The sequence below is a fragment of the Panthera leo genome, chromosome D2, assembly GCF_018350215.1.
Source record: "Panthera leo isolate Ple1 chromosome D2, P.leo_Ple1_pat1.1, whole genome shotgun sequence".
NCBI lineage: Eukaryota > Metazoa > Chordata > Mammalia > Carnivora > Felidae > Panthera > Panthera leo.
The window spans coordinates 33,883,941-33,904,457 of record NC_056689.1 but is presented as its reverse complement, the minus strand read 5'-3'; the positions used below and the strand labels follow the sequence as shown (position 1 = coordinate 33,904,457).

The 20,517-nt window shown below is 46.7% G+C and overlaps 1 protein-coding gene across 1 annotated transcript; it reads right to left on the bottom strand.

Moving 5' to 3' along the window:
* Positions 1-6,424: 6,424 nt before the first annotated feature.
* On the bottom strand, positions 6,425-11,356 carry PLAU (plasminogen activator, urokinase). Its single transcript, XM_042908119.1, has 11 exons — positions 11,238-11,356; positions 10,839-10,925; positions 10,356-10,389; positions 10,096-10,203; positions 9,604-9,778; positions 9,326-9,417; positions 8,890-9,157; positions 8,525-8,673; positions 7,794-7,934; positions 7,297-7,445; positions 6,425-6,622 (listed from the first exon to the last, which is right to left on the bottom strand). Exons 2-11 carry the CDS (start codon positions 10,893-10,895, stop codon positions 6,446-6,448), a joined length of 1,350 nt encoding a protein of 449 aa, XP_042764053.1. The 5' UTR covers positions 10,896-10,925; positions 11,238-11,356; the 3' UTR covers positions 6,425-6,445.
* Positions 11,357-20,517: the final 9,161 nt, after the last annotated feature.

The window sequence follows — 20,517 nt, the reverse complement described above, 5'->3', positions numbered from 1 at the left end:
GTGGTGCCATCCCTTGAGACAGAGGGTGATGGAAGAAGTTCATCAGGTTGGGGCCTGAAGACAGGACCCATTTGGGGCAGGTTGTTTGAGGTGCCCTATGTGTGACAACCAAAAGGGGGTGTAAAGTAGCAGAAAATGAGGGTAGGTCTGGCTGGGTATAAGCATTTATAAGTCAACTGTTTATTGGTGGTAATTTAAGCCTGTGTGTGAATGAAACTGTGTGAGAGAAAGTTGGGAACAGGAGAAAGTCTAGAATGAGAACTTAGGGAACCCAATATTCAGGGCCAAGTAGAGGAGGTTGATTGCAAAGGAAACCCAAGAAACCAGAGACGTTAACAGCAACTATGGAATGCTATGGAAGCATTTTACTTTTATAGTTACTTTTATAATTGGGTAGAAAATTTTAGTTAAGGGGAAAAAAAACTTCTTATGGCTCCTTGACCTTAATTAACTTTTTAGATTTTTGAAAAATAGTATTTGAGGGCAAGAGGTGATGTTCAAACTATTTAACTAGTAGGACTTCAGAGCCCCAACACATGGATGGTAGCTAAAGGAGGGAGGGGTGTCAGAGGCCCTATGCCCTATGGTTGCTGGATCATGAAGTGGAAAGAGGCTGGGTAGCAGGAGGCCACATGGAAGCGGTCTTCAAACAGCTATTTCTGATTATCAACCCTGCTTAAGGGTCCTCACCAACTGGATCCAACTAGCTCCTTCCCCCCATGCCCCCACCAGCCCTCTGCCTGCTCATTGCCAACCCTCAAACTCTTCTGTCTACTGCAGTGATTTATTTATCATTTCTTCCCTTTTTTAAAGTAATCTCTATACCAAACATGGGGCTTGAACTCATGACCCCAAGATCAAGAGTCACATGCTCCACCAACTAAGCCAACCAGGTGCCCCTATTCATCATTTCTTGAGAATGCCTTGCCTTTTCATGTCTTCACGATTTTCCCTATACATAGAATGCCTTTCTCCTCCTTGTTTGGCAAACTTCTTTGCATTTTTATAGGCCCAGGTAAAATATCACCTCCTCTATAAAGTCTTCCTTGACTTCCCGAGGCAGAATTGTTTCCTTATCATTGTTCCATATACTTTCTACATACTTTTATTATAGCATTTATCACGTTGAACTGCAGTCTTGGTTCTGTCTCTTTCACAAAGCTGTGAGCTCCTTGAGGACTAAGACTATGTCCCACTCATTCTTGTATCCCCAGCATCTAAAACAATGTCTGGTGTCTAGGTACTAATTTTTTTTTAAAGGTTGTTGAATGACTGCCAATGGGACTGCAAGGTCAGGGGGCCCTAGACTATCTTTTCTCCCAATTTTCTATTTAAAACTCAGCAACAGGGCACCTGGATGGCTCAGTGGGTAAAGTGTCCGACTTCGGCTCAAGTCATGATCTCCCAGTTCATGAGTTCAAGCCCCACGTCAGGCTCTGTGCTGACAGCTCAGAGCCTAGAGCCTGCTTTGGATTCTTTGTCTCCCTCTCTCTAACCCTCCCCCGCTCGTGCTCACTCTCTGTCTCAAAAAAAATAAACAAACATTAAAAAAATTAAAGCTCAGCAACAGTCCTGATACATGCTACAACATTGATGGAAGTGGAAAACATTATGGCAAGCAAAAGAAATCAGTCACAAAAGGGGTGCCTGGCTGGCTCAGTCAGTAGAGCATGTGACTCTTGATCTCGGGGTTGTGAGTTCAAGCCCCACTTTGGGTGTAGAGATTACTTAAAAACAAAAATCTGGGGGAAAAAAGTCTCTCACAAAAGACCACATATTATATGATTCTATATATATGAAATGCCCAGCATAGGCAAACCCACAGAGACAGAGGTAGATTAGGGGATTGAGGAGATGGAGAGAAAAAGGGAGTGACTGCTAACGAGCATGGGGCTTCTTTTTGAGGTGATAAAAATGTTCTAGAATTGATTATGGTGATGGTTGCACAGCTCTGAATATAAAAATCATTAAGTTGTACATTTTAAGGGGGTGAATTGTATAGTATGTGAATTATATCTCAATACTACTGTTATGGGGCACCTGGGTGGCTCAGCCAGTTAAGCATCTGACTTCAGCTCAAGTCACGATCTCTCGGCTAGTGAGTTCAAGCCCTGCACCGGACTCTGTGCTGACAGCTCAGAGTCTGGAGCCTGCTTCAGATTCTGTGTCTCCCTCTCTCTCTGCACCTCCCCAGCTCTCTCTCTCTCTCTCTCTCTCTAAAATAAATTTAAAAACACATTTTGGGGTGCCTGAGTGGCTCAATCAGTTAAGCATCCCATTTTGGCTCAGGTCATGATCTCACCAGTTTGTGAGTTTGAGCCCGCATTGGGTTCTGTGCTGACAACCCAGAGCCTGTAGCCTGCTTCAGATGCTGTGTCTCCCTCTCTCTCCCCTTCTCTGCTCATGCTCTGTCTCTGAAAAATTAGTAAATGTTAAAAAAAAAATGAAATAGTACTATTATTTATTTTTCATTATTTTATTTGTGGCTTTTGTTTGGTTTTGCTTGTTTGAGGTTTTTTTGTTTTTTGTTTTAAGAGAGAGCATGCATGAGCACCTGAGCTGTGCAAGCTAGGGAGGGGCAGAGGGATAGGGAGAAAGAAAGAGAATGTTATGCAGGCTCCACATCCAGTTCTGGGGTGGGGGATGGGGAGCCCCACAGGGGGCTCAGCTTGATCTCACAACTGTGAGATCATGACCATGAGATCATGGCCTGAGCCTAATCAAGAGTCAGACGCTTAACAGGTGCCTCTATAGTATTGTTATTTAAAAAGCACCTCAGCAACTTCTCCCACTGTATCTGATTGAAAGGGAAGGTTCAAATGTTTGCTGCTGGGGAGGAAGATGGACACACTGGGGGTGAGTGTGGAGGGGCAGATGAGGGGTGTGGTGTAGGGGGTTGGCTTGGGAAGGGCAGAGCATAAGTGGAAATCAAGTTGAGTCCTCCTAATAGAACGGGCCACAGAATATTTCAGAAGGAGGGCTTCTGGTGTAAACGGAAACCACTTCAATGAAATCAGGTTTCAGAAAAAAGAAGGATGAGGTTAGCTGAGAAGAGTGAAATTTTACTTTGAAACTAGTGGCTGAGTGTGGTCTCCTCATTTGACCTGGGAATCTTTTAAGAGAAAAGAGTTATAATATAGGCAGGGGTGGAAATACTAATACACTTAGCCTGGAAACCCCAGCATCTCCGAAGTAGGGAGCTTGAAAGGGGGCTGCTCTCCTTTTCCCAGGTTGGGCCCTGCCAGGAGGTCATAGGAAGCCAGCTGAACCCTGTCTTTGCCACTTACCAGCTGTGATGCCTCCGGCAAGTCTCCCTCTGTGTTTCCACTTTCTCTACTGTAAAATAGGGCCAATGATAGCACCTTCCTCATAGGACTGTTGTAAGGATTAAACCAGACACAGTGTCCAATACAGGGGTGCTTGGGTGGCTCAGTCATCAAGAGCATGTGACTCTTGATCTCGGGGCATGAGTTCAAGCCCCATGTTGGCTATAGAGCTTACTTTAAAAAACAAAACAAGGGGCGCCTGGGTGACTCAGTCGGTTAAGCGTCAGGCTTGGGCTCAGGTCATGATCTCGCAGTCTGTGAGCTCAAGCCCAGCATCAGGGTCTGTGCTGACAGCTCAGAGTCTGGAGCCTGCTTCAGATTCTGTGTCTCCCTCTCTCTCTGCCCCTCCCCTGCTCACACTCTGTGTGTGTCTCTCTCTCAAAAGTAAACATTAAAAAATTAAAAAACAAAACAGTGTCTAATACATAGTGAGGACTAGAAGAAGGCAGTCCCTAAGGTGAGTGACAGGTTAGGAACCTGTGAACCCTGAAACTGGTTGCTGGAGAAGGCTGTTCCTGATAGTCTTGAGAGAGAGATTAGGGAAGAGATAGTAGCTGGCAGGGGAAGGGGGGAGTCAGGTCAGGGTGGTGGCTGGGAAATGGTCTGAAAAGAGCAGTGTCATTGCTCAATCCCACCAGTGGGGCTCACACTTCCTGTTTTCAGTGTCTGTGAGCCCAGATGCTGTAGCTGCTCATGTTGGAACAAGATCTTTCTTGGCCCCTCAGGGGAAATGCAGAGGCTGAGAAGCAACTCAGCCTGGGCTGGGTCCCTTAGCTTCACATTATGCCTTTTCTTTCCTGGCAAGTTTCAGCTCCCACAAAACCCACAAATGCAATCCTGGGGTGGAAGAGAGGGGGCTCCCACTCAATCTATAGTTTTATGGTATAAGCCATCATTTTTGTGCCTTTATTAGGTGCCAGGATTATACTAAGAAATTTGTGAACTCACGAATCCTTATAACATTCCTGGGAGGTAGATATTACGATCTCTTTTTTTCAGATGGGGAAACTGGGGCACAGAGAGGTTAAGAGTCTTTCCCTTATCACACAGCTAGTGTCAGAGCCAGGGTTCTAGTCCAGACCACTTGACTCTGTAATCCATGCTCTGAACCACTGGATCATAATAATAAAACAACATGCCAGATTAGAGGGACTAAAAATGAAATACTCTGGGTCCCTGACCTCCAGAGGCCCATGATCTAGGGAACCTCTGAACAGGAAGCCCAGGAGACCTTGCACCCCCAAACCCCACTCAGAAAACTGATTGCTCATGCAGAGAATGCATGCTGACAAATCTTGAATTTACTGAGCCCTTCACATAATCTGGCCAGTTGTCCCCAAAGGATTTCCATCAGGAGTTCTTATAAGAAACACCTGGGAAACTTTTCTAACATCACAACCCCTGGCACCAGTCCTGACCTGAATCACAATCTCTGGTGGGGGGGGGGGGGCATGGTCATGTATGTATTTTTCAAAAGGTTTTCATGTGACTTGGTTAAGAAACACTGCTAAAAACCATTTACATAGGTTGGAAATCCCAACACTTTAGCATCCAACTATATCTCCCCACTTCTTCAGAAACTGATGTTTGGTTCAAAATATGTGGTCACCTCTATTAGGATACCACCTAGGTTTAGATTCTGAGTCCTCTGATACTAGGGATAGCAGTGACTGGTCATGAGCTTCATTAACACACTGAGAAAACTCAGCACCAGCCCCTCACACAGATGATGGGAAATCGTTTTCTATTCCCTGAATGACACAGACCCAAGCCAGACTGGGTTTTGAATCAGCAGTTTTCACTCATGCCAGTGTTCTCCTAGGTTGAGGTCAACCCCAGGATTGTTATGGGCAGAGTAAAGAGAATGTGGTGGGACTTATCCTAGAGGATCACTGTGTACACCCGTACAAGATGTGCGTTGTACAAAGGCATCAGGCTAAGGAGGGAATTGAGGGCAGACATCCAATCTGCACACTAGGCTGTACCTTACATGCTATGCAGGACCTATTCTACAACTCTTCTAGCCTCTACTTCTCAAAGTGCCATTAAGTCCGGAGATTCAGCCCCCAAGGAACTCTGGGGTATATGCCGCCATCATCATTTTCCACTTTTTATGCTCCCCAACTTCCTCCCAAACAAGTACCAAGAAAGAACCAAAGTCTTCAGAAAAATCACATTTTTTGATCATATTTATTCAAAATTACAAAAATAGATATAAATAAAAATAGCAGAATATAATTATTAAATATTCAGTGTATAGGAGTGGTCCTCACTTCACCCAGTGAGGATTGGATAGACTCAGCTGAAAGGTCAGAAGGAATAACTGGCCAAGAAAGAACATCTATGTAAAAGTGAAAGTGAAAATTTAGTGCTGGTCACGGGCCATGCCCCAGAATGATACATTCATAGGCATCACATGAGAGACCCAAAAGGACATAGGAGTCCATGACCTCTCCAGACAGACCATTCTATGTGGCATCATAGTCCATTCAGTTTAGGGAAATATCTAGACTTGCAGTCAGACACAGGAATATCAGCTGTTACTCATTCACACTGACACAGCCTGTGCACGGGTGTGCAAACATACATACACATATATAATATTTCCTGATACATTCATGGAATGTCAGAGCCCTTCCCTAAGTCATTAGTGTCTCCACTCCCCAAACCACTGTTCCACAGTGGCCGAGCTCACTCAAAAGACCTCAGTTCTGTTCTACTTCCTAATTGAGAAATTGTTCCTTTCCCCAACAGTGGGCCTCATGAATGCCCACTGTTGGGGGAGCTGGCTCTCCTTCTAGCTGTGCACAGGAAATGGCATTTTTAACTCCAGGAGGCTTTAGTTCCGAAAAAGACAAACTACTGGTCAATACCATCCTGGGTCAGAACCAGCCCTCCATCCTGGCCACAGGGGATCTGGGCACTCAGCACCCAGGCCTGTATCTAAGGATAAAGCTATTGTTGCTCACCCTGGCGGGCGGCACATGCAAAACCATCTCTGCAGAGCCTATCTTCCTCAGTTTCTTCCTTATATATAGCTGATGCAGATGGTTCTACTGCAAAAACGACAGCATGGGAGTGGGTGGTACCCTTCTCTTCCCTTGGCTCCCTGGGGAGCCTCAGAGGTCTAGGCCATTCTGCTCCCCAGTGTGCCTTTGGATCCAAGGCAGGAAGCCTGAGACTCTTGTGTAGACTCCCGGCTTGTCCTTCATGGCACATCCGCTGCCCCAGCTCACAATCCCAGTCAGAGTCAGGCGGCCGTGGATAGAGCAGACCAGAGGGCCCCCAGAGTCTCCCTGTTAAGCCAAAGACACAAAAGGTGAGCCCAGGGAGAAGTGAGGAGGAGGCCATCTGATCCAATCACCCAATCATACGCAAGAGAGAGAGAAGGGAGTTTCTTAGAGTCAAAATCCTTAGTGACTCCCCACTTTCTACCACATAAAGTTTAAAATGCTCTGCTTGTTTTTCAAAGCCCTGCTATCTGCCACAATTCCATCTACATTCTCAGATCCTTTTCCTCCCCATCCTGGACTATGCCATGTTCACCCATTTTTGTATCTTTCAACTGGAACATTTTCCTTTCTTCCCTAGACCTCCTCAAATCCCTGCAGAGTCACATTCTCTTTAAAGCCTTCCCTCCAGTTGGCACTCACCTTCTGTTCCCAAACATCTAATCATTTACAATTCCTACTACACCCTGAGCACTGAGTTGTATTGTTTTCTATTGTTTTCCTCTTTCTTGTGGTCTTATTTCTTTCCCTCCCCAGTGCAAAGTGTCTAGCACAGAGCCAGGCTCACAGCAAATGTTTGGGAAACATATAAGGGTTAGTTTAAACTGTCTAAGACCTAAGCTCCTAATACTGGCTTCTTGGGGCTTTGGTTGCACAGAGGCTCCCCAAAGCTGGCAGGTACAGGCCCAGGAGCCCTGGGGAGGTTTGGGGGTGACAGGGAGAGAAGCTAGAACTCTCACCTGGCAGGAATCTGTTTCCCATTGTGGGTCAGCAGCACACAGCATTTTGGTGGTGATTTCAGAGCCATAGTAGTGGGGCTGCTGACACTCCTGGTAGGAAATCAGCTTCACAGAAGTCATTTTCAGCTGCTCTGGATAGAGATAGTCAGCTGGAGGGAGGAAACAAGAAGTTTACATTAAGCTGTATATGTCTAGTCTTTCCACTGGGACTCTCTGCTGGAGTGAGGACCAAAAAGTGTCCTCACCAGGGAAAACCTTTATTCATTTCCACCCAAATCTGAGCCTTTACTCCATGTATAGCCCCTCACCCCCCATCTATTTACCTTTATGGCCGATTACTCCCTAAACAGTGCTCCCTACTCCATCCCTGGACCCATCTGCTACCTCCACAATGCTCCCATCTCTATCTCTATGGTCCTCTCTTGATCAAGTTGAGTTCACTTCCAGGTTACAACACTCCCTCAGAACCCTCTCAGCCAGCCCCAAATGTCACTTACTGGTATTCTCTTTTCCAAAGCCAGTGATCTCACAGCTTGTGCCAAAATGAGCATCACCATACGATGGGGGCAAACAGATGGTTTGTATGGACCTGGATGGCTGTGCACACTGGCCTGTGTTGGATCTGATCTTCAGCAAGGCTGGGGGAGGAGGGAAGCAGGAGAGGTCAGGGGGAAAGATCTCCACCTGGTTAGTTGGTCACCATGTTTCGCCTCCAAATGCTGAAGGACTGGCTGTCTATCCCTAAATCGGTTAGGGTCAGAGATCATCCTGGAAAGTCTGCCTGTAGCTTATTACCTGAAACAAGTCTCCCCTGTCCCATGTCTCAAGGGCTTTGTTACAGCTGCCGACAAGAGCTTGGCCAGCCAGAGCCGCTGTATACAGCCATATGGTTGTTTTCTGTGAACAGCTCTGGTTGATGTAGATGAGCTGAATTCAGCCCAATTCTCTAAGTTGCAGATCCCGGGACAGGCAGAGGTTGTATCCAACAAAAGAAGGGGCCTCCCAGCCCAAGCCATATGCCCACAGGGTCACTGCCATCCATAGGAGGCTAAATGTTTGAAAATTTAAAGACTCTGCAGAGGAGCAGCAGGCCCTTCACATATGTCCTTTTGTTATATAAAGTAGGCTTTTCAGTTCCCCTACAACCTCAACCTCCCACTTGGTTCTCTTTTTGGACCCCTCTTCCTCCAACCATCATCATTATGGCAGATAAGGGTTTTCTACTCACCGATATCATTGTGGTGAGCAAGAGTGTCAGCACTATAGTCCTCATGCAAGATGAGATTTTCCACTTCAAACTTCATCTGCCCAAGTGTATCGGAGTTAAGCTTTGACCGACCCAGGTAGACAATGTAGTCCTCCTTCTTCGGGTTATTACTGTGGGAGGGGAGACCTGTTAGATAGTCTGATCTCATGAGATCTTGTCACTTCCCCTCCACAGCAAGCTCAGAGCATGACTTGTCCCCAAGGCCATGGGCCACATGGAGAGGGGCTAAGGGGGTAGAATTTAAGCAGAATCCTTTGCTGGGAAGGAGAATGGGATGTGTCTGGGGTAAGGTAGGAGGGTCAGGGAGAAGAGACAGAGGGACGTACATGAAGCAATGTGTGGCGCTGACCACCCAGCAAGGACTGATGAGGCTGCCTCCGCACAAGTAGGTGACAGAGCCTCCACGGTGCCTCCTATAGATGGCTGCAAACCAAGGCTGGTTCTCGATGGTGGTGAATTCTCCCCCAATAATCTTAAAGCGAGGCCTCAGAGCCTTCTGGCCACACTGAAACTCTGCTGTTTTTGGAGGAGACAGGGGACTTTTTCCTGGAGGAGACAGGGGACGTTTTCCTGGAGGAGACAGGGGACGTTTTCCTGGAGGAGAAAGAGAGGGATATCTTGGGGAGGCAAGTAGGACAGTGTCCCTCTCTTGTCCTTTGACCTCCCAGTTTTTCAAAGTCCTCAACTCTCCTGATGGAATAAGGCGATGTATGAGGCTGTCCCCTTCCACCCTACTGTCATAAATAGGTCAGTGACACTCACCAAAAGAGCAGTCGTGCACCATGCACTGTTGGACAAGCTGGTTTAAGCCAACCTGCACATAGCACCACGGCTTTCTCTGGTTGTCCGGGTTCCTGGTAACACAGAGGGGAAGATGGGGGGGGGGTGTCATTCCAACCCAGAATACGTTTCCTCCCCCTCCAGGGAAAACTCAGCCAGAGGCCTTGCTTTTCTCATGCTATGATCAGTACTCTTGAAACACAGGATGGTACCAAAGGTTCCTGTGTGGCTACGGGAGGGTCTTTGTTGCCCCACCTCACCTGCAATAATTGTGTTTCCCCAGGCCCAGCTGAAGGGCATCAGATCGGAGGGCATGGTACTGTTTCAGAAGAACGGCAGCAGAGTTCCAGGCCAGGCAGGGCCGGCCCATGATGTCGGTGTTGGCCTTCCCTCGGTAAGAGTGACCATTCCCCTGATAGCAGGTTTTCAATGTATCTAAGGAAGAATGTGAGGATGAGAGATATTAGAAAGAGGAGGAAATTCAGACAGGCGTTTTAGAGATCCGGTCAGGCCTTGCATGATTTCAGACCTGGCAGAAAACACTAGAAAGGATCTCCTTCCGTCCCCACCCCACATTTGTGCAGCCACAGATTCATGAGACAGTGTGTCTGTGTACATCACATGGGGATCAAGATGTCCTCCACTCTACCTCCAGTCCTTAACTCCTGCCTGCTCTGACATCCCACCCATCTCACCCTGTCCCCAAATCTCTGGTATCCCCTACTCCCCAGTTAGAGTCAGGATATCCATACCTATCTCACAGTGTTCTCCTTGGAATTCCTTTGGACAGCTGCATCGCTGAATGTTGGAGAAGTACTTGTAGGACACACATGTTCCTCCATTCAGGCAGCCGCAGTTTGCTGGAGAGCACAGAGGTGGAGGGGTAAGCAAGGAGTGTGGGGAGGAGGCAAGGGGGGAGCCAGCCCTGCAACAGGGTCAGGGAGGGGCTGCCCCCTGAGGCTTTTCCAAGATGTCTGTACGGCCAGATATTATGCAAGGGGTGGATACTCACATGCATCAGACACTGGATGAAGTTCATGGCTGCCCTGGAAACGATGAGAGGGATGGGAAAGTTCATCAAAGGTCCCATGCTCCTGGGACCCAAGGGGAAAGACAAACTGGCCTCCTGCCAAATCTCACCTTTTCCTCCAGCTCCCTCTCTCCTCACCTTGTTCATATCTAACTAGCCCTCAAATGGAAGATCATAGGTTTCAAGCAGGGAGAAATGGATTGATCCAAGCAAGCTAGGGTGCAAGAGAGCTAGGCCAGTCTCTGCAGTTTCTTCCCTTGGCTGAAGGTGTGAACTCCCTTGGTTCTCAGGGCCCCCACAGCCACACCTGTCCTATTTTCCTGAGAGGCTAGCCCCCCATAGATGGATGGAATCCAGAGGACCCCAGCTCCCTATGTACAGCTCTCCTTCCTTCCCCTGACGCTGTTCAGGAGTCCTGCCAAGCCCCCTCCCGCCGCCGTAAGTCAAAGCGGGGAAGCCACTTACTTCGGAGTCGCTCACCACCAGGACACAGAGGAGCAGGCACGTCATCAGGACTCTCATGGTGGCCAGGCTGGGGCTCTAGACAGCACTCTACAAAGGAGGGAGAAGTCAACTTGAGGAAGGAGCAGAGGAGAGAGAAGGCGTGCCGGGTGGGTTACCGCAGTTCAGAACAGAAATCCCAAGGTCTCCCCAGAGGCGCGCCTGCGGTGACCAGGCTTCCCAGGCCCCGCCGCCTCTCCTCGCTGGAGGCTCAGGGGTTCCGGCACCCGAAGGGGATGCACAGGCACCGGGAGCGGTGACTCGGACTCTGCTGCTGCGGAGCCGGGCCGCTGGGGCAGCCGGGGTAGGGGGAAGGGAAACCCGCAGGAGCAGCCCTGCGCAATTAGGGTGGCCTGCACTCACCGGCGGCTGCGGCAGGAGGGACTCGGCGCCGGGACGGCAGGGACAGGTTGACACTGAAATCCGAGGGGCTCTGGGGCTCCAGCAGTTGCGCTGTGCTGCTAGCCCGCCGCCGGGCTCTATATCAGGACCCGCCCCAGCCCTGGCCCCGCCCCAGCCTGGGATCTCCCCAACCCCTCCCTTCTCTCCGCTTCCCTGGGGAAGTGTGTTTCCTCAACTTTGTCTGAGAGTGAGGGGCTGCGCGGTCCCCAGGGGAGGGGACGTGCGAGGTCTGAAAACAGAGACACAGAGGCATCTAAATTCCTCGCCCTCTCCTCCCATTCACCTGTCCTGGGCCCCATCCCAGTGCATGGGGCCTCCGAATTGCTCTTGGGAGACTCTCCGTCCAGCTCTGATGTCTCTCCCCAGATCCCCTAAACAGCTCTTCTCCAGCCTTTACACCTTTGGGCCCCAAACGCCTGGGAGAATGATTCGGACCACTGGGTGTGGGGTCATAGTCCGCAGCTCAGAGAGCTAAGTCTGTTTCTCAACGTGAAAATGCACCTGACACATGCTTGCTTACTCCTGCTAACAGGAGCTGTTGAATAGCAGCTCCCCGAAATTCATCAACACAACCAGTGGATAAGACAAAGTTGAGTTTATTGCTTACCGTCCTAAGGGCAGGAGCAGCGGGTAGGCAAGATGGGATTTTACTGAGAATTTAGAGTTTGGTTTAACTTAAGGGTAGCCTTTCAAAGTGAGGGCTTGGTAAGGATTGCATAAGGATCACACACGATATATTATTATAGGATTGTGAGAACAAAGTCTAAGGGCACAAACTGTTGATGCTTTCTATTAAAGTATTGATGGATCTTTCAAAAATTTCCTGTAACAAACAATCCCTTTATTTGCCTGGGCCAGAGTATAGTCAGTTAATAAAGACAATAGAATGTAAAGCCTTATTAAGGTAGACACTAAGCTGTGGAGGGGCAGGAAGTTCTGTTTTCACATCTGAGGAGAGAAACTGGGGAACTGGAGGACAAGAATGAGATTTGTTTTTCACTCTATGCCTTTTTGCACTGTTTCAACTTTTGAAAACATACCTTTATATCACCCATTCCAAAAATATAATTACAGGTTTTTTTTAAGTTTTTAAAATTTATTTTGAGAGAGACAGCATGAGTGGGGGGGGAGGGCCAAAGAGAGGAGACAGAGAATTCCAAGCAAGCTCCTTGCTTCCAGCACAGAGCCCAACATAGGGCTTGAATCACAAAACTGTGAGATCATGACCTGAGCCGAAGAAACTAAGAGTGGGACACTTAACCGACTGAGCCACCCAGGTGCCCCATAATCATAGATTTAAAACAAACAAACAAACATATGTATTGGGGTGCCTGGGTGGCTCAGTTGGTTAAGCATCCCACTTCGGCTCAGGTCATGATCTCACGGTTGGTGGGTCCCAGCCCCTCATAGGGCTCTGCACTGGGCTTGGAGCTTGCTTGAAATTCTCTCTTCCCCCTCCTCCTCCCCCCACCCCTATGTCTCTCAAAATAAATAAATAAACTTTAAAAAATGCATATGCTCACTTGGCTCAGGTCATGAGGTGACGGTTGGTGAGCCCCGTATCAGGCTGTACCCTGACATTGTGGAGCCTGCTTGGGATTCTCTTTCTCCCTGTCTCTCTGCCCCTCACCCACTTGCTCTCATACTCTCTTTCTCTCAAAATAAATAAACTTTTAAAAAAATGCACATGTATTTAGTATTCTAGACTTCACCATAAAGCCTTGTTTCTAATGAGATAAAATAATTGCTTATCAAACAAGGTTGGCCTCCAGAAAGACAGGCCATGTGTAAAGGACTCCACCCGCTTTACCTGCCCGAAGGCAAGCATACATAGTTGTATAGCCATGCACATTCACATATCTCTCAGGCATAGCTGAAGGAGCACAGCAGGGACTCTGAGGTTCAGTCAACCCTTTCCCTTTCCCCTGGTGTTGGGAACCAACACCTTCGTGAAGGAATGGCTTGGGGTGACTTCCTTCTATCCAGAGGGACTGTCCCCTTAATGGGAAGAAAGAGGGCTGTGTCCCTGTAACTCATTAGCATCCTAAAGCCAAGCCCCAGGCTTGGTCCCTCTTTCTGCCTAGGCCTACAACATTTTGTTGCCTGGCAAACCTGAACTTTGGGTCTGGATCCACTTGAGAAGGGAAGGAGGAAGGCAGGGAGAATGCCAGTAGGAAGGAGGAAAGCTTCTTTGCTCTGCTCCAGCCAGAGGTCTCAAGATGCCAACCTCTGCTTGGGGGAAGTTCAAGTTAACCATTCAGCTTTCGTGAGGAAGGTGACCCATCATCCTCTGGAGAGAGTTTTTCTGTGTCCGGCTGAGCTGCCAGCTCTCAGGGAATGGACTGAGTCACGGGTGCTAGAGGCTTCAGAGCTGGCCTGGCTACTTCCTCTAGAAAACTGAAATATGTTTTGTTTGGATTTAGAACCCATTAATTGCAAATAAACGTGATCAAAATGTAAACAGAGATGTTGCAGCCTGAGGACTTACCCCGAAACTACTAGGTTAGGTATCAGGAAATTCCCAGCACACTGTCATGATTCACAGAGCACCCCCAGCAGCTCTCATGACTCCAGATTACTTGGCTGGAGGCTGTCATGCTGATTCTTGAGAGCAGGATGACCTCATTTCCTCCTGGACAAAGAGGCTTGGAGACCGTTATGCAGCGTGACACTTCTTCCCTTTTCTTCCCCCTGCAGTGCCTTCACCTGGTTGAACAATCCTGGAGCCTCCAACTCTTTACTATCTTTCCACTGTATGATCTTTGATGCTCCCTGAAATCTCTGTGTCCGTCTTTTGGTGCACAGCCTGTGCTAGTCTTTTCAATTCTTCAAGGGCAGAGACCACATCTTAAACATCTTTGTCTCTCCCTCAACCCTGGGTACATGCCCTGTTCATGTAGGTGTTTTATGAGGAATGGATCAGTAAACAAGTGGCAATAGAAAGCTTTGGGGCACCCTGAAAGTTTTCCTACTCTCTTTCTTGCAGTGAAAAATACTACTGGTATTGTTTCTGTCTTGTGCTAAAAAGCAATTTGACACAAACTATTCCTCTTTTGTTTTAAACAATTTTTTTTTTTGAGAGAGAGAGAGAGAGAGAGAGAGAGAGAGAGAGCGGGCGAGCGCACGCCTGTGCCTGCGAGCAGAGGATGGATACAGGGAGGGGAAGAATCTTAAGCAGGCTCCACCCCTAGTGCGGAGCCTGGTGCATGGGGCTTGACCTCACAACCATGAGATCATGACCTGAGCCAAAATCAAGAGTCAGACATTTAACCAACTGACCACCTAGTTGCCCCCAAACTATTCCTCTCTAAACTCTTAACAGCCTTATGACATAGCTGGAAATCGTGTCCATTTTGCAGATGAGGAAAATGAGGTGGAGAAAAGATACACACTTGATGAGTGGCAAAGCCAGCACTAGGACCCAGGTTTTCTGATCCTTATTCCCATGTTCTATACCTCACTGCCTCCATGGAGAAGGGAATAAGACAGAATGCTGCAAAGATGAGCGTCAGATGATGTACAATGTTCCAGCTCAGGGGAGCCCTCTTGCTGGTTTTGGGACCACCTTCCAGAATTCTCCTTGGGCTATGGGGCCCTAGTTCTTGGAAAGTCTGCACTGTAGTATGGGTTAGTTGCTTGCCTGAGTTCTAAGAACTAACTTGGTGGTCTAGGCTATCTGAAGTTTCTATCGAGGGTAAGAGAATAAGGAGCATAATGTATATGGTTTCATTCTGTTCCTGACTCCCAGAGTCACACCACCTGCCCCCGCCTCTGTGTTTCAGAAGACCAAACTTCAAAGTCAGATGTGGCAACAAAGACTAATGAAGGGGTCCCCTTTCCCAAAGCTTCTTATAAAAGAGCAGGCAGATGCCAGGTGCGCAAGAAGAACCAGGATGTCCAAACTTGGCCTTGAGACTATGTCCAGGAAACTGGGCCCCTGAAAAGGCTATTTTCTGACCAGCAGGAACCAAAGGGAAGCTCACATCAAGGCACAGGATGTATTCCTGGTCTGCTGTACCAAAAATGTTCAACATGGCGGTGACTGGGTGGCTCAGTCAGTTGAGCATCCGACTCTTGGTTTTGGCTCAGGTCACAGCCTGCGTTGGGCTCTGAGCTGGGCGTGGAGCCTGCTTGGGATTCCCCCTCTCTCTCCCTCTGCACTTCTCTCTCAAATAAATAAAATGAAAATAATAATAATAAAAAAAGAATGTTCAGCATGGTACTACATAGAGAGTAGCGTCTAGCCTCAGGTCTGCCACATCCAGGCTGAATAACCTCAGACAAGACACTTAACTCTCTTCATCTCAGTTCCTAGCTGCAAAATGAGGCAATGCCTGCTCTGCCTGTTCCTCACTTTGCAGATTGAATGAGATCATGCTTGTGTGTGTGGAAGTGTTTGTTCATTCCTTTATTTATGGACCCAATGCCAAGGACAGTTCTGGATACTAGAGATAGAGGGATGAACTTTGTAAACTACAATTCCTACCCTGAGTGCTTGCCTTGCCTTCCTGACTATGGCTGTACTGGGCCAGAAGACCAGCAATTCTCTGGAGTCTGTCCCAGGATTCCAGTTAAGTGGGGATACCGTGTCCTTAGCCAATAGTTCCCAGCAGCTGGCCAGCTGCATGTGCTATTCACCCTCTATAGCCCTGACTCCCATTCCCTCCCCCACTTCTCTGCTGTCTGTGGCCTGAAGCTCCTCTCTTTTTCCCCTACACCCAGGGCAGACAGATTCCTCTGCAGTTCTGGGAAGGAGGCACTGAATGCCAGTCACACAGCTTCCCTGGGTCTGAGGACTCCCACGTGTGTTTAGAGCTAAGGGAAAAGACGCTGTTGTCGCAGTATGCACTGAAACATGATAGGGGAGCTTCTGGAACCGCTAGGCCCCCAGCAGCCTGTGGAAAGAGTGGGGCAGAGGAAGCCACATACTTGCTTCCTTACTCATGGAAAGCAAAGAGCCCAGGGGCTGCATCCTGAGGTTATAGTCTGTCGTCAGTAATGCCCTGAACAGAGAGGCCACGTTGGTCCCTCCAGTTCAGACTCTGACCCCTACTCTTTCTCACCCTTTACGCCTCACAATTTCTGTTCCAATTCCTACGCCGCTGAAGTCAATTAGCTCAGATCTCTGCGTGAATATTTTGAGCCTTGGCCAAATTTTTCTTCATCTTTAACCCAAATCTGTCTTTAACTTCCTAAATCAGGAACTTGTGACCTTAAAGGAGTGTTGGTCATGGCTTTCTAGACGTAGATTCTGAGTCCCCTCCAAGAACTAAAGCTAGGTCCTAGAAATTCTGCTTAAGTTACTGTGCTGGATGGCAATGGCTCCTTAACTGGAAGGTAAGGGGATACCTGGGAAGAAAGGACTGGAAAGGGAAACTGGAAACTGGTGGGTACTACCAAGAAGTCGATGATGTTTAAGGAAATACATTAAGCCAGGAGCTAGTATATTAAAAAAACATTGCTCAGAAGAAAACCAACATAGCATCCATAGCCCATACGATGTATAATATCATGTGCTCATGGCTCTCCCGAGATGATTTCTATATGCTTCTCTGTCTGTAAAGCAAGTGCAAGCACTTCCCTTTCCATTACACAGAGAGGAAAATAGAGGGCTAATGAAGGGAAGTGAATCATCTGAGTTCATTCACTGAAAATGATGAGATTCAGAATTCACCGATTTTGAGGAAACTCATGACACATTTCCACCCTCTCCCCTCCTATTCTGAATCCTCACCGCCTCCCTTCCTGACCACCCTCAATCCCCACCCTCAGTCTCTTTGTCTTCTGAAGGTGCTTCTTTTCTCCAAACAGTGATTGATACTAGTGTGATGAGGCAGCCAAGCCCTGGGGGGAGGTCAGTTTCCTTTCAGAGGGCACACAGGACGAAATGTATGGAAGTCTGTGAGAGGAGGGAGCAGGGACCCAGCAGGGAGCCCCTGAGATATGTGTGTTTGCAGAGTGAGTGGAAAAACAGCATGCAGGTAGTCTAACCAGGAGGCTTCTCTTTACTCTGAAAGCAGTGGATGGTGGGAAGTGTGACAGCAGTTAAAGAAGACAGCAGTTAAAGACAGCAGCTAGAATTAAAGCAGTGGATGGTGGGAAGTGGAGCTGGAGGTGCCTAGCTGGCTAAGTTGGAAGAGCATTCAACTCTTGATCTTGAGGTCATGAGTTCAAGCCCTACATGGGGTGTAGAGATTATTAAAAGAAAGGAAGAAAGAAAGAAAGAAAGAAAGAAAGAAAGAAAGAAAGAAAGAAAGACACTTAAAAAAAAAAAAGTCATTAAAAAAAAAAAAGGAAGAGGAAGGCTGTTCCCCCCAAGGAGATGTTATAATCTATCCTTTGTTAAAAATAGATGATAGGAACCAATTTTTATTTGCTTAAAATTCTTTTTCAATCTTGGCAACAACTTTTAAGGAAGGTACTTTTTTTTTTTAATTTACATCCAAGTTAGTTAGCATATAGTGCAACAATGATTTCATGAGTAGATTCCTTAATGCCCCTTACCCATTTAGCCTATCCCCCCTCCCATAATCCCTCCAGTAACCCTCTGTTTGTTCTCCATATTTAAGAGTCTCTTATGTTTTGTCCCCCTCCCTGTTTTTATATGATTTTTGCTTCCCTTCCCTTATGTTCATCTGTAGTGAAGTCATATGATATTTGTCTTTCTCTGACTGACTAGTTTCCTTTAGCATAATACCCTCTAGTTCTATCCACATAGTCGTAAATGGCAAGATTTTATTCTTTTTGATTGCTGAGTAATACTCCTTTGTATATATACACACCACATCTTCTTTATCCATTCATCCATCAATGGACATTTGGGCTCTTTCCATACTTTGGCTATTGTTGATAGTGCTGCTATAAACATTGGGGTGCAAGTGTCCCTTTGAAACAGCACACCTATATCCCTTGAATAAATACCTAGTAGTGCAATTGCTGGGTCATAGGGTAGTTCTACTTTTAATTTTTTGAGGAACCTCCATACTGTTTTCAGAGTGGCTGTACCAGTTTGCATTCCCACCCGCAGTGCAAAAGCGATCTCTTTCTCTGCATCCTCGCCAACATCTGTTGTTGCCTTAGTTGTTAATGTTAGCCATTCTGATAGGTGTGAGGTGGTATCTCATTGTGGTTTTGATTTGTATTTCTCTGATGATGAGTGACGTTAAGCATTTTTTTCATGTGTCGATTGGCCATCTGAATGTCTTCTTTGGAGAAGTGTCTATTCATGTCTTTTGCCCATTTCTTCACTGGATTATTTGTTTTTGGGGTATTGAGTTTGATAATTTCTTTATAGATTTTAGATGTTAACCCTTTATCTGATATGTCATTTGCAAATATCTTCTCCCATCCGGTCGGTTGCCTTTTAATTTTGTTGATTGTTTCCTTCGCTGTGCAGAAGCTTTTTATTTTATTTTTTAATGTTTTTTTAATGTTCATTTATTTTTGAGAGAGAGACAAAGAGAAACAGAGCGTGAGAGGCGGAGGGGCAGAGAGAGAAGGAGTCACAGAATCCGAAGCAAGCTCCAGGCTCTGAGCTGTCAGTACAGAGCCCAACGCAGGGCTCGAACCCACAGACTGTGAGATCATGACCTGAGCTGAAGTCAGACGCTCAACCGACTGAGCCACCTAGGCGCCCCTGAAGCTTTTTATTTTGATGAGAAAGAAGGTACTATTATTTTCACCATTATGAAGGAGAAAACTGAAGCTCATGGAGTTTAAGCAGCTTACCAAAGGTCACGCTATAGGTAGGTAAATGGTAGACTTGGGATTTATACTCACACCTGGTTGATTCCAGAATGTGGAGAACTATCTCTGAGGCAGTAATGCATTCTGTCAAGAAGGTGAGGGTTTTGGGGGTGCTTGTCCTTTTTTCTGGGAATCTTCCCACTTCTAACCACGGATGCTATCCTGGGGTAGCCCCAGCTGTCCAAGTCTTGTCTGCATTGGTTCCTGACTACCTAGCTTCAGCCAGACTTTAATAAAAATGTTCTTCCTCTTATTTAATATAACCAGCCACAACTGGGTCTAGTCAAAGAAGTGATCACTGGGTCTTCTGGCTATGTTTATTATATCTAAGTGGATCTCTGGAACCATCTATGGCCAGTCTTCCCTTTTTGCAACCATTATTCAACCATATTAAGTAATGGGGATGCCCAAGAGTTCTTCTGTAGGGAAATAACAATAGCTTCTATCTACTGAGTGTGCATTTTATTTAGCAAGCATTGGGTAACAGCTTCATGTGCACTATCCTATTTAATCCTCAATGAGGGAGATGCAATATCATCCCTACTTTATGGATAAGGAAACCAAGGCTCTGAGAAGTTAAAGTTACAAAGCTAAGCTGATACCTGGCAAGTCAAACCTCAGTTTCTCACTCCAAAACTTGTGCTGATTATCACTACGATAGTGTTGTTGCTTTACCCTTCCCAAGGGAAACAATGCACCCTGTTGAATAGGTGCCCAGGAGATTGTAATAATAAACATTCACTGGGACGTCTAGGTGGCTCAGTTGGCTGAGTGTCTGACTTTTGATTTTGGCTCAGGTCATGATTCCAGAGTCATGGGCTCAAGCCCCATGGGATTCTCTTTCTCTTTCTGTCTGTTTTCCCCACTTGTGCTCTCTCTCTCTTCCTCTAAAATAAAAAACTAAAAAAAAATATTCCCTGTTATGTTATCTAACCTTGTCTGATGATAAGAATCACCTGACTTAAAGGTTTAAACAATACAGAATGTCAGGTTACTTCTGGGGAAATTCTAATTCATTGGGTCCAGGATGGGGCCTAGGAATCTGAATCCTAATATGCATCTTAGAAGATTCTTACCATTAAACAATTTGGGGAAAATGTCAGTTAATGCATAATTGGGACTGTTGGTTTACTTTTTTATGTGGGAATACCCAGTTAAGTCACAAACTTTCTATTTCCTATGTCTTCTACTCCAACCCTTTCCTTTGAAATAAGGACCAGTATAGAAGTGGGAAAGATCCAGGGCTGGAAGGCCAACTTTTGCGTAGAATTTCTCAGACAGGGATGAATCAAGAAGGGAATGTACACCTGAGAGTCTTGTGCAAACCCAGCTACCCTGAGGCGACTTTCCTGAAGAATCTGTTCTCAAAAAAGCTAATTGCTTCGGCACTTTTGTACTTGTTCTTTTTTTAGATCCTAGTGATAATTCCATTTTAAAAATGTCAGATGTTTGGCTAATGGAGGGACTTTTCTGTACAGAAATTGAAAGAATTTGG

Excerpts from the sequence above, each read along its gene's own strand:
- PLAU (XM_042908119.1), bottom strand. The coding sequence starts at position 10,895 with ATGAGAGTCCTGATGACGTGCCTGCTCCTCTGTGTCCTGGTGGTGAGC. Across the intron at positions 9,158-9,325 it reads GGTGCACGACTGCTCTTTTG|GAAAACGTCCCCTGTCTCCT; the intron begins GTGAGTGTCACT and ends TTTCTCCTCCAG. Across the intron at positions 8,674-8,889 it reads AGCGCCACACATTGCTTCAT|TAATAACCCGAAGAAGGAGG; the intron begins GTACGTCCCTCT and ends CCCCTCCCACAG.